At 41.3% G+C, this 13,862-nt stretch overlaps 1 protein-coding gene across 6 annotated transcripts in view; it reads left to right on the top strand.

Annotated features, from left to right (window-relative positions):
- The window catches only part of nvl (nuclear VCP like), a 46,375-nt gene that overhangs the window by 22,619 nt on the left and 9,894 nt on the right, over positions 1-13,862 (top strand). For 4 of the 6 annotated variants that reach the window (XM_076076623.1, XM_076076622.1, XM_076076626.1 and 1 more), the window contains exons 14-17: positions 7,505-7,808; positions 11,812-12,033; positions 12,707-12,811; positions 13,758-13,820. In XM_076076623.1, coding sequence (XP_075932738.1) covers positions 7,505-7,808; positions 11,812-12,033; positions 12,707-12,811; positions 13,758-13,820 — 694 coding nt within the window. The remainder of the gene's footprint in view (positions 1-7,504; positions 7,809-11,811; positions 12,034-12,706; positions 12,812-13,757; positions 13,821-13,862) is intronic. The other 2 variants (XM_076076625.1, XM_076076627.1) reach the window with 2 other exon arrangements.

A 13,862-nucleotide genomic window follows, 5' to 3' on the forward strand; every position in this document is an offset into this window, starting at 1 on the left:
GAAATATTGTATAAATTCATACAAAATTGAAAATGGCAGACTTCCGGTATGGTTTAGAGCATGGTCCCAAGAGACTTATTTTTAAGTCTCCATAGGATACATGTGCCTACCAAGTTTCATACATGTAGCCAAAACTTAGCGCTGGGGCTGCTCTTTTGAAATATTGTAGGGTGCGCTATAGAGGCAATTTAAAACAGCCAATAAAGAAAATCATATAAACTATTTCTTCCAATGACCTGTGACACATGTACAAAGTTCCATGAGTTTTTGAGCATCCCAACCCACTAAACCATCAGCTTCCTTTTTCATGGCAAACTATGCGTCGCCACGGCAACAGCGTGGAACGAAAACTCACAATATTCATGGCGATTTATCATCAATGTCTTAAGGCTATCCTTACCAAATTTGAGACTCATCAGGTCACCTGGCTAGGAGGAATAAATAAAAGTATAAAATATGACATTTCCTTTAGCCAGTAGGCGGCGCTATGAGTTATTGAAATATTTTCAATTGAAGTATGTTTAGGCTTGAAGTAGCATCATGCATAAGAAGTTTTGTGCGAATTGGATAATGTACCAACTTATTTTTTCATAAACAATGAGGCAAGATGGCCGCCACGCCACGTCAAGGTTCTTTGATGAAAACTCTCGATTTTGATAACTTTTAATCACAAAGGTCTTAAGAGCATCCTGACCAAAGTAGAAGTTGATCGCTTAAAATCTCTAGGAGGAGTTCGTTAAAGTGCGAAGGCTGAAATCTGCAAAAAGTGACAAAAAGCACAACTTCGAGGGTTTACTGTTGCGCCCAAAATGAATCTGTTTAATGCAAAATGAATCTCAGGGTATGTTAGAGGATGCAATGTGCACATATGCTGAAAATCTGGTAATTTTAGGACAAACGGTTGAGAAGTTATATGTATTGCTATTAAGCCACGCCCCTAAGAAGTTTATTGGTACATATCTTGTAAACGAAAAGAGATATCAAAAAGCTTTTGATAACTTTTGATGACGTAGATCCAGTAATGATGCACAGCAAATTTGGTAGTAATGGGACTAAGCATGTAGGAGGAGTTCGCAGAAATGTGTTTTACACTAAATTCAATATGGTGGAAAATCTAAGAAGGCGGAGCTTAGAGGTCTGATTGGCTTTTTTGTAGCTCTAGCTCAAGTGGACATGTGTGTCAAATTTCAAGTCAATCGGACATACTGGCCGAGGGGCGTTGCCGGTCCGACTTGTAGGGGGCGCTAGAGAGCCATTTCTTAACACAGAAAGATGCATTCTTTTTCAGATGGCTATATTCACCAGGCCTGACAAGTCCCCAAAATTTGGTGAGTTTTCATGCATGGCAAGTCCTCCAACCATGCGTACGTTTACCCAAACGGGTACAATATCAATAGGGCCTTCGCGGCCCAACGTTGTCAGTAGCTCGGGCCCGAATGAAACTCTCTCTAACTCTGCCCAGAATCTATTTCGCCTTACGGTACGATGCAATCGTGGTGATTGAGGGGGGTTCTTCTGAGCTTCGGTGGGCTCAGGCAGCGCGGCTGCGGGCCGCGGGAGGTGTTCTCTCGGTGGGAGAGAATCGCTTCGTCTGGATAAGGGACGTTCGCGTCCTTATGACCGGAGCGAGCGAGGCGCTTGGTGGAGAGTGGAGAGTGGAACTTCTCTCTCTCTCTCTCTTTCTGAAGAAGTCTTGCTTCTTCACTTCTGCAGGAATAGAAGGGTTCGCTTCGTGGATACGAACGAAGATAAAATAGACAGTTTGGTGAATTCGGCCAGCGAATATAAACTGTTAAACCTAGGTTTTGGTTAAAAAGAAAGGGGAACAACGTTGCAGTGTGTGCCTCCTGCTATCCCGGAGGGATCGATGGAAAAAGCGTTGAGGTGGGGGTTGCTGGTTGTTTTATAGAAAGGTGGCTGAACCACAGGGGTCCTGGGGTGTCTTGGCTCTCGGCCAATTAGATTGCAGCGCTGCTTTCAGGTAACTTCAGGAACACATAGTTTTTGGGGGGAGGAAACTCACACCCTAATGTGAATTTCTTCAGAGTTGGGGGGGTTTGGTGCTCATCAAACTACAATCAGGATGAAACCTTTGCCTGCAAAAGGGAAGGCCTGACTCTCTCTTTGTTCCACAGCACATGTCGAAGCCATATAGTCAGATTCCAACAGGAGTGATCCGAACCCGTTACACCACTAATATTCACATAACACTGCAACATTTGACAAGTGAAATAAAATGTTACAACACCTACAAATACACTAACTGCAGAGTGCAGATACATGAATACGCACATGACGGGATGCTTCGTCATTAACGGACAATGCATATAGTCAAAATCAATGTAATTAACACAATGACAAGAACAAACTCACAAGAACCAGTCACATTTATTTATATGACAACAAAGTATGACAAAACATTGCAGCAACACTGCGGCGCTAAAACGCCGCACATTTAACCTATAAATATTAAAACTAGCCCTATTTTTAGGCCTCTGCTCGAAAATGGCATACTAAAGAGACTTCAATTCTGTAACTACAAGGTCTATTTTAATAATTCAGATAACACTTGTGAGATTGTTCAGATGGGTAAATATTGTGTATATGTTGCTGGTTAATATAGTACATGAAGATATTACACAGCTCAAATTGAAAATATTGAGGTTCGCCTGAAAAAAAAGCACTTATTGATATTATGTTTTTGAAATAATGCAGCTGACAGCCTAAAAACTCTCCCAAATCATAGCACAACCGATCAGTAGTCCTAGAATAAAGTTTGATTGACAGAAGATTGACAGAACTTTCAGCGAGTAAAGATGCAAAAAGTGCCGCACATCCCCTAGCGTAAAATTCCATTCGCCAAAAGTCTGACCACCCACCCACGGGTCCAGCAAGTTAGATTGACCCCCCTTCTACAGGAAACAGATGAAAAACAGACAGGATGTACTTGCCAACAATGATTCTAGCTTTGAACCAGATCATTTTCGCCGTTATTTTTGTGATTCTTCATAAAAGGTAAGCAGATACCTATGATTTTTTCCGGTGAAGGGAACTGTTGTGTTGACGTTGTTGGCTCACAGCTTTGTGAGCCTGCACTCCATTAAGTCCAGATGCCATGACCGCTGTGCCATCAAAACCAGTGGTGTATAGTAACGAAGTAGAAATACTTCGTTACTGTACTTAAGTCGCTTTTTTGGATATCTTTATTTTACTATTTATATTTCTGTTGACTTTTACTTTTACTTCACTACATTTTGCAAAGAAAACTGATACTTTTACTCCGATACATTTCCCCTGAAACCTTCGTTACTCGCTACAAAATCAAATCTATCTTTAGAAAAAAAATGAATCATGAGACCAACGTCGGGGACTGTGGTGGAACAGAGACTGCAAAGCAAGCAGGTTTGGCGAATCAGTGGTCCTAGCTTGCAAGTTAAATCATTGGTTAATCACGTTAATGCGCAATTGCAAACAAGTGCTCTCAAAGCCGCGGTGTTTTGATTCCCAGTGATGCCCAGGATGCTATATGCTATAGCTAGCAAGCGACAACATGAGTAGAATTCCACACAGGACGGGTGGGATGAGGAGAGGTGGATGGGTCAAACAAACACTGGTGTTTCCTCCAGGAGGCCGCAGTTTGTGCCGTGTGTGAAACGAGAAGCCAATGTTGATTTATTTGTGACGTGACTTCCGTACTTAAGCAACGCCATTTCCGTAGATATTTTAACGCAAACCACGATCTTTTCCTAAACCTAACTAAGTAGTTTCATCGCCTAAACCTTAGTTGTTTCCTGTGAAGATGAAAGTTTATTTTGAAAAGACAGTATGCATGTAACAAGTGAAAACAGACTCATGTTGCTGGACTTTTGCAGGAAAAACGCACGAAAAATGAGGAGTAACTTTTCGTAAGATATCAATAAAACGGGGATGAATTTATATCATTGTATAAAGAGAGTGACATGAGAAGATCAATCTCATGTCTGTAAGTTAAATCAGCTATCACTCTTTTAAAGTGATTAGTGACTCGTCTAAAACATTTAAAAAAGGAATAACTTCAATAGAATCATTCTATACACTGTAGCTTCTTTACATTCTAATAGAATGTAAAGAAGTTACATTGTAATACAATGTAGCTTCTTTACATTCTAATAGAATGTAGCTTCTTTACATAGAATGTAAAGAAGCTACATTGTATTAGAATTGTCTTTTGAAGATGAACAGGACATTTTTCAGTTTCAAGTAATGACTGGGTTGTTACTTTCGGTGCTGCTTTAGTATTGATCATGTTTTGATATTTGAGTCATTTTGTGGATGATCAGATGGAGTTATGATGGTAGCAGTCGCCCAATTGCAGATTCAGCTTGAGCAAAACCTTTGCCTATTGTGTTCAAATCAGGCCCATAGGAGTTTACAAGGCAGGTGTCCTTTCTCAAAACACTGACCTGATGCATCAAGTGGATATTTTTTGCTGAACACAATATTATGCATTTGCCCTCTACATCCTCTAGTCAGAATGAGCATACTTATAAACGCACTGTTACAACTCCTTGTCATATTGCTTTTCGGAGAATTATGATGATAAGTTCATAGTAGATGCAAAAGTATACTTATGTACAATATATTATGTTGAACATTGTTGCTCCTGGATGGATCACAGCCAACCCAATTATTTTCAACACAGCTCCATGTCCTAAGGTCACGGTGGCCACAGCACTTAAAAGAATAAACTTCATAATTCTCAAAATTCTGACCCTTTGCTTTTTTATTAACAGCATTTACTTGTACTTTTACTTTCAATACTTAAGTACATTTAATATCAGAAAATTACTTTTGATACTTAAGTACAATAAATATCAGATACTTTAAGACTTTTACTCAAGTAGTATTCTAATAGGTGACTTTTACTTTTACTGGAGTAATTTTCCAGTAAGGTATCTTTACTTTTATTCAAGTATGGCTTTTGGGTACTTTATACACCACTGATCAAAACACTGAGCCACGACTTTGTCCAGATAATCGTGGTCCTCCAAAAATCGGATGAGAAGAGCAGCAATGTCATCGGCTCTCTTGTTGCTGGTAACATCGTAAAATATGACAAACCTTTTCTTGATGCCGGTATCTGTCACATAACGAACCACCAGTGCCAGCTGCGATGTATTACTCATCAGTCGTTTCGTCCACCATAACAGCGACAAAAGATGCTTGATTTATCTCCCGTCTTATCTCCTCTCCCATCACTTCAGCTATAGCACTGATCAGGTTGTTTTGTATTTTGCCTGATCTCCCGGTAAACACTTTGTTCGTGGAAAGGTGGTAGTGTAAGTCTGTGTTGTGCTCGGCCACAAAAGAAAGTTGCTCCACATAGTTGCCCCTATTTGTGGACTCCTTACTTTCGTCGTGTCCCCTGAATGAGAGCTCCCGTTTACCCAAAAAGATGACACAATCTATCAGTCTTTTCAGTATTTCCCTATTTTTCTTAACTTTTTCGTTGTGGAGCTCCGTTTCCCTGCGAACTTGTTAATTGATTTGTAGATCCACTCGGGTATCTCCAAAAGTTGTGTCCTGCCGTTCTTTTTTGTCTTGTAGCTGCCTTGGTCAGGCAACTGTGGTTAGCAAATCTAACGCATTCCCAGCAATACAATTTACAACGCTTCTCCGATGATATCAGCCAGGAATACCGTTCATAGTTGGTGGACTGAAAGTGGCGCACAAATCCTTTTCCATGCTGGGTCAGGGCTGCTAGCTGTGGGGTTGGCCGACCCTTTCTTACGATGTCCAGCTTTTCTTGAAATGTCCTTCTCGAGAAAGGCGTTGCCAGTAAATCCGCCACCAAATCCGTTTCTTCTCCTTCAGCCATTGAGTGTTAAAAAAACAAAGCTAGGTTAAAAAAAAAAAAGAATCTACACCAAGTAAAACGCTAAAAATGTTATGTCAATGTCATAACTTCTTACATATCTTTCAACTTGAACTCTACTACTACTACTACTACTACTACTACTACTAAGTTCTGCTAGCTAGCTTCAGTTTCACAACAGTCACGCTAGCCCACTGACCAATCACGCCGCACGTTAATGCAGATGTACTCGGCTAGGCCACCCAGAAAGCTCTGGCACATCAAAGAATACGCCCAACATGTCAAACTAAAAATCTGATTGGTTGAAGACTATGACAATCAACAATATCATCCCCATTTACTTAAACTGCAATGGGTTTCCTGCAGGCATCGGGCCTCTCTTCTTACTTAGAGAGAGCATAGGGGTGAAATCTGATTGAATAAAAGCTACTTAAAACAAGCTGTGCTGGAAGCAGAGCAACTGAGGAAGACAGTAGCTGTGCAATGAGATAATAAGCTAATGGGACAAATAATTAGAATACATATAGTGTATTTATGAAAAATGATAAAATAGCTATAACTTTGTGATTCTGTTTAGGCCAGCAGAGAAGGCTCACCACTGATGTTCACACAGTGAACGGCCGTGCTTAATGGCACTGTGGTCTGACGCGGGACTTCTCAGAGGCCGCGGATTTATCAACATCAGTCCTCTATAAAGTCTGTCTAACCTTTGATAATTTTGTCAATTAGAGTTGACTAATATTAATGCATGTAAAGTTGCCACACAACTTCAAGATAAAATAGGCTACATATTTTTTTTTAATGTTGGGGTAAACGTCGGTGTGGCAGGTGGAGCATTTGGGGGGGGGGCATTCCCCACCCCATTGGCCATGCCTTAAACAGGCCTTGTTTACAGCGTAAGAGATGCTTTTCAGTTTTTTTGCCTAGATGTTGCCTTTTTGTGAAAGTGTTTGTTCAGTGTTCGTACTGTGGAAAACTGTGTTTGAAATGTAAATTATTTTTTATATTGAAAAAAGTTCACCAAAGCTGCCAGTGGGCCAAATGTTACCTCATCCCCAACAGGACTGTGTCAATAGTATACTTTTTGAAGGTACAATGTTTTTTATTTTATACTTTTCATGTATACATTTGCTAGGGATAAAAATCATGGCCAGAATAGAACAAATTTCATAATGGGAATGGGTTTGTCATAGCATCATATATCGTCACAAAATTTCCAGATTTTCTACAACTTTTCTCTTTATAGTTCACAGCTGATTTTCACAACATTAACTGTGAGATGAGAGGAAAGCTATGACAAAGCCTGTTTGTTATGCTTCCTGATTTTCCATTCAACTTTAATTTCAATCAGTGTTGCATATCACCTGCTTTTATAATTCCATAATTTATTCATCATCATATATAAAATATTTGTACATCTCTTATATTTAGCATTTATTCACGTCAATAAATACACACATCATGCAGTGGTTAGCTTTGTGACTACAATTGCTTTAAATCGTGTTTCCAGTAGATTCGTCCTTCTTTGAAGTGAACACAGAAATATATGCAAATCGTTAAGATTGAGGCATTTGCCAAATGACCACACTTTCTGACTGTTGATACTCACACAGTTTCAATACTGAAACAGAATGTCTTTTGCTTTGTCAGGATCTTGAAGACGTTGTGTCGAAAGCTGAAGCTGCGGGAGGACTTTGACTACCAGCAGCTGGCCCGGCTAACCCCAGGCTATGTGGGTGCAGACCTTATGGCTCTGTGCCGGGAAGCTGCCATGAGTGCTGTAAGCAGGGTTCTGCTGGAAATAAGAGGACAGAGCCAAAGCCCGAGCTCTACTAAAGACCTTTTAACAAACAGAGTTCAGACTGAGGCTGCTGTGACAGATGGAGAGGTCAGAGAGCAACAAACAGACATCAACCCTGTACCTCAAGAAGAGTCGGGACAGAGTCACCTGCAGGTATGGGGAGCTCCAACAATACACTTCAAAAGTGCCACTCAGTATGAAACTGTCCCTTTGGCAGATGACCTCTTGCTCAGTCATAATGTAATATTCAAAAAGATGTGCAGGTAGTCCTACTTCATGTAAAACCATGTTTTTGTCTATTCATAGAAACCTTTGTCATCAATATTTATACAGCAACATATCAGTAGAGTATAGGTGGACGGACCTCAAGTACCATGAGTGTTGTTTTATCTCATGTGATTTGTATACAAGCTTGAAGTGACTGCCAGCCATTCTCCAAGGCAGACTCCAGTGTTTGGATGTTACTGTGTTTTCCTTCTACCAACTATTGGTTTTCATTTTTTGTCTTTATTAATATTAACCTACAGAACCTTAAAACCCATGAGAAATCTGTCTTTGTGGCTGTTCGGTCTGTTTTAAAGTTTGACCCAGATTATCACTAAAGTGTTGCTTGTTGGTTTTTTTACACTTTAATCACAATGCTGTCTTTGTGCTTCATCAGACAGAAACTCCACGTTCTGTTCATTTTGTAGATTTCTTAGCTGTGGCCTCAGACTTAATTTTAGAAGCTGTCACAGTTGGTCATGAAAAACCTGTGGCAGGACTCTGCAATCATTTAAAGGTGCAATCTTCTTTAGCTGCACTAATGCTGACGTCATTATAGGCCGACGAGCAGGCTCTGATACGTCAAAGAATACGCCCAACATGTCAAACTAAAGATCTGATTGGTTGAAGAATATGACAATCAACAATATCGTCCCCGTTCACTTAAACTGCAAATGGATGCAGGCCTCCGTCTGCAGGCCTGGGGCCTGTCTTCTTACCTAGAGACACAGAGGTGAAATCTGATTGGATGAAAGCTCTACTTAAAACAAGCTGCACTGGAAGCAGAGCAACTGAGGAAGACAGTAGCTGTGCGATGAGAAAATAAGATAATGGGAAAAATATTTTTATAAATTATAATACATGTAGTGTATTTAAGAAAAATTATTAAATTATAAAATAGATATAGCTTTGTGATTCTGTTTAGGCCAGCAGAGAAGGCCTTGCAGGCCCGCCACTGCAGTAACAGGGTTCAATGAAAACTAATCACTTTATTTTGTACAGGCGATGGTTCTCGCTACTCTTACTATCTTTGTTTTTATATGACTAAAACTTTTGAAAATGAGACCTCGGTCTCAATTGATTTTGTCTAAATAAAGATTAAGAATAATAATAAGAAGCTAACTAGCCAGCTGTTCAACTAGAGCTGAAATACTGATTAATCACTGAATAATAAATTAGTTTTTTGCTTAAAGTAAAATTGTCCTATCACTTAATTTGATTCTCAGAGTACATCAGAATGCTACATGGTAAAGCTCATATTTAAAATATTAGTAGTATAAGTATTAGAAGTCATAGTAATAGCTGTAGTAGTTAAAATAACAGTAGTATTAGTAGAATAAGTAATAGTAATAGCAGTATTTGAAGTAGCAGTAATAGCAGTAGTAGTAGTAATAGTAATAGCAGTATTTGCAGTAGTAGTAGTACTAGTAGCTGTAGTAGTATTGGTAGTAGTAGTAATAGTAGCAACAGCAGAAGTTGTAGTAGTAGTAATACTAGAAATATTAGCAGCAGTAGTAGTAGTTGTCGCAGTATTAGGAAGAGCATTACTACAACTTATGCTAATACTTTTCCTGCATTGTAATTCAGCTCTTAGCTTCTTTCGATAATACAAGTCTGCCAGTTTCACACCATTTTTCACCACATTTCAGCTAGAATAGAATAGAAATATACTTTATTCATCTCAAGGGGAAATTTGTCTGTGGTGCAGCAAACAGGGTTACACAATAAAATAAAAAATATTAAGTATGGAAAATGCACAATATATACAATATAATAAAATAACAGAGCAGGACCTATTAAATTTAAGAAAATAAAGTAATAAAAATGCACAGTATATACACTAAATAGAATCGTATTAAATTAACTAAGTAGGAAAAAATAAACAAAACAGTTAACAAGATCACCAACAGCAGCAACAACAGTGTAGCAGTGTTATAGTCTTGTGTTTGATTTGGCCAGAGGTGATATATTATAGAGTCTAATGGCAGTGAGCAGGAATGTTTTCCTGTATCGGTCCTTGTGACAGTGGAGCTGAATCAGTCTATTGGAGAAAGTGCTCCGCTGTCCCTGCAGTAGGTGGTGGAGAGGGTGGTCCGGGTTATCCAATATGGATAATAGTTTCTTCAGAGTCCTCCTCTCCACCACCTCTTCCAGATAGTCTTGTTTGCAGCCAATGATGGAGCCGGCCTTCTTAATCAGTTTATTAAGTCTGTTGGTGTCACCGGCTCCAATGCTGCTCCCCCAGCAGACTACGGTGAAGTACAGTGCACTGGCCACAACAGACTGGTAGACCATCTCCAACATCTTGCTGCACACATTGAAGGATCGAAGTTTCCTCAAGAAAAAGAGTCGACTCATCCCCTTCTTGTACACAGCGTTGATGTTGGTCTTCCAGTTCAGTCTGCTGTCGATGGAGACACCCAGGTACTTGTACTCCTCCACCATGTCCACATCCTCTCCCAGAACTCTCAGCGGTTGTGGAGCCGTCGTCTTCCTCCTGAAGTCGACCACCATCTCTCTGGTCTTGGCCACGTTCAGATGCAGGTGATTTCTACCGGCCCACTCTACAAAGTCATCCACAACTGCCCTGTACTCCTCCTCCCGTCCGTCCCCTATACACCCGACCACTGCAGAGTCATCAGAGAACTTCTGCAGATGGCATGACCCCGAGTTGTACTGGAAGTCAGTGGTGTACAAGGTGAACAGGAAGGGAGACAGGACAGTTCCCTGTGGGGCTCCAGTATCACTGACCACCGTATCAGACAGCACACAGCCCAGTCGGACAAACTGTGGTCTGCCTGTGAGGTAGTCAGTGATCCAGGAGACGGTGGATGCGTTAACCCCCACCACCCGCAGCTTCTCACTCAGCAGCACTGGTTGGATGGTGTTAAATGCACTGGATAAATCAAAGAAAGTGATTCTCACAGAGCCACCGGATCCATCCAGGTGCGACTGAGCTCGTTGCAGCAGGTAGATGATGGCGTCGTCCACCCCTACATGAGGCTGATATGCAAATTGCAGAGGGTCCAGTGAGGATTTCACCTGCGGTCGGAGGTGGGCCAAGACCAGCCTCTCCAGCACCTTCATCACATGAGACGTGAGGGCAACTGGTCGGTAGTCATTGAGGCCAGATGGTGTCGTCTTCTTTGGTACGGGAACCAGGCACGACGTCTTCCACAGCACCGGGACTTCCTCCTGCTTCAGGCTCAGGTTGAAGAGGTGTTGATGGACATTAGACAGCTGGATGACGCAGGTCTTCAGGACCCTGGGGCTGATGCCATCAGGTCCCGCAGCTTTGCCTTGGTGGAGTCTCTCCAGCTGTCTTTTCACCTGGCCAGTCATCACAGAGAGGGGGGGGGGGGGCGGTCATAGTGTCGGTGGTGGCAGAGCCCTTTGAAGAGGAGGGCTCTGAGTCCATGCAGCTCACCAGGGGGGACAGAGGGGGAGGTGTTTGGGAGGTGTGGTGTGTGGAGGAGACAGATGAGGGCTCTGAGCTAAACCTATTGAAGAAAGAGCTTGAAGGGTTTTCAGCAGTGCATTTTTCAGACAGGTAGTCACCCATTTCTGTATTTTAGCAATGTTTTTGCGATTCATTTCAGCTTTCAGCATTCCAATGCATTTTCTAGTTAATTATTACCTTGATTTGTGTTTCAAGTCATGCTTTTGGGTCCTTGAATTTGAGGGACATGGGCCTGTAAAGTCCTCAGTCCTTGAATTTAATGTTGAGGAAGGCGTGGGAATCTTGTTAATGATGTAATGTTGGTACCTCTCAATTAGTTTGAGAGTGATAGCCATCTCCAGTTCTGTGTTTTGAATTTTGGTTGAGGGGCCTTTAGACTACAATGTCTTTCTTGCTTTCCTGTTATTCTAATGAGTTGTGTTATGTGTCCAGCAGGGGGATCTGTGGCACCTGCTGCAATTGTTAAAGAGCACTGCGACACTATCAGAGGAAGAGCTGGCTGGCCTGTCCATCCTCATGTCAGACTTCCTGGCCTCTCTGTCCAGTGTTCAGCCTTCAGCCAAGAGGGAGGGCTTTGCCACCGTGCCTGATGTCACGTGGGAGGATGTGGGAGCCCTGCAGGACATCAGAGAGGAACTCACCATGGCCATATTGGTAAACAAACCAAGCTTCTTCATGATTAACATCCTTGATCCAGACTGACCAGACTGCACTTAAGACATGATGATGATTATCTTCATATCTTTTGTGGCCCTCTCACATGTGTTTACAAACTTAAGTGTGGAGGAATTTTGATCATTCCTGAAAAACCAATCACAACTTTAATCTTGTTTGCCTTCGTCTTTTTAGCTTGTTGGCTCTAAGTCACCCTGGACTTGGTATTAGTCATCCTTAGTTACTTATGACTCTCAGCTGACCCCCTGCTGCATGGAGAAAGCTCTCTCCTGGCTGGTCTTGTTGTGACATGTTATTCAGGATCAGTAAGGCTTTCTGTGGTTAATCTTATCAGTGTATCCATAGATTGCCCTGTTGACTTATTCCTTTTTAATATATTAGAAATTAATTCTCGAGAAAAGTTTAGATGCACCAGTCAAACTGTGATCTGACTGATTCTACACCTATTGTGGGATACAAATCACTGACATGTACTGACGGTGACATCATCCACAGCTGTTACACAATGAACATACAGGGTTCCTTGGTGTACATTGATGGACTGGCCCAGGGGTGATCTGTGTGTGTGTGTGTGTGTGTGTGTGTGTGTGTGCATGTGCGTGTGTCTGTCTGTGTGCGTGTGTGTCTGTGTGTCTGTGCCTGTCTCCTTCAGGCTCCAGTGCGTTCTCCAGAGCAGTTCAGGGCTCTTGGGCTCAGTGCTCCATCTGGTGTGCTGCTGGCTGGACCTCCAGGATGCGGAAAAACACTGCTGGCCAAGGTTTCCCAACACAATTAATTATACCTAATAGTTAAGTAGTGGTAGTGAACGTAATACTGAGTAACGCAGCACTGCAATATATTTGAACAGTCTTAGTGTTATCTAAAATGTTTAGCCTTACAATATCTAGTATTCTATAATTGTAATTCTATAATATAATCATTTTCACAAATTATTTGTAATCAAAATAGATCCTGAACGATCAGTTTATACAGATTTCTAATGGCTAATTTATATCTATATTATTTAGAGAATGTTTTTTTAATTCACAGATCTGAGTCCTGTTATTGCATTCTCAATCATCTTGTAATCAGTCCAAGGAATGCCCCTGGACTAAAAAAAACTCTTCAGAGAGCTGAGTGTAGGACTTAATTTGTTCATGAAGCTCCCTGCATCTGCAAGTTCTTTGATGATACATCTTAAGCATTTTGACACAAAATCAGGTATCACTCAGGCATAACCAGTCATATGTATTATTAAAGGAATAGATTTGCTTTCTTTCTGAGAGAAATGAGGTGATCAAAATCAATCTCATGTCTGTGTAGTACAGACGATGTGGTTAGCCCAGCTTGGCATAAAGAATTGACGCAGGGTGAAACGCCAAGCTCTGTCCAATGCTCATACATAAGTAGAAAGGAAAAAAATGAAATAGTGGTTTTAGGAGGAGTTGCGTGCTGGAAATATTTGTTATGCAACTGCTGGTTGCCAGATTTGGTACCATTGTGCCTGTACGGACACTAAAACCTGTGCTCATTGACTGTATCTGGCAATCTGCTAGAGATGCTGCACATATGTGCTGGGCAGATGGAACTGTTCTTCGTGAAGAAATACTTCAAGCATGTTTTGACAAAAGTTTAAAGTTTTTGTTTTGCTGGCTAAAATCTGGGCTAAATAAGTAAAACTGTGGGGCCAGATTTTTCACTGTTACTCTGTTGTCTCCTGTCAGGCAGTGGCCAATGAGTCAGGCCTCAACTTCATCTCTGTCAAAGGTCCAGAGCTGCTCAACATGGTGAGTCACTGAGCTGTTCATAGAGTCTCCCTGTGCATTGTT

Source organism: Anarhichas minor, unplaced genomic scaffold, assembly GCF_050575085.1.
Source record: "Anarhichas minor isolate MPS153535 unplaced genomic scaffold, ASM5057508v1 ptg000058l, whole genome shotgun sequence".
NCBI lineage: Eukaryota > Metazoa > Chordata > Actinopteri > Perciformes > Anarhichadidae > Anarhichas > Anarhichas minor.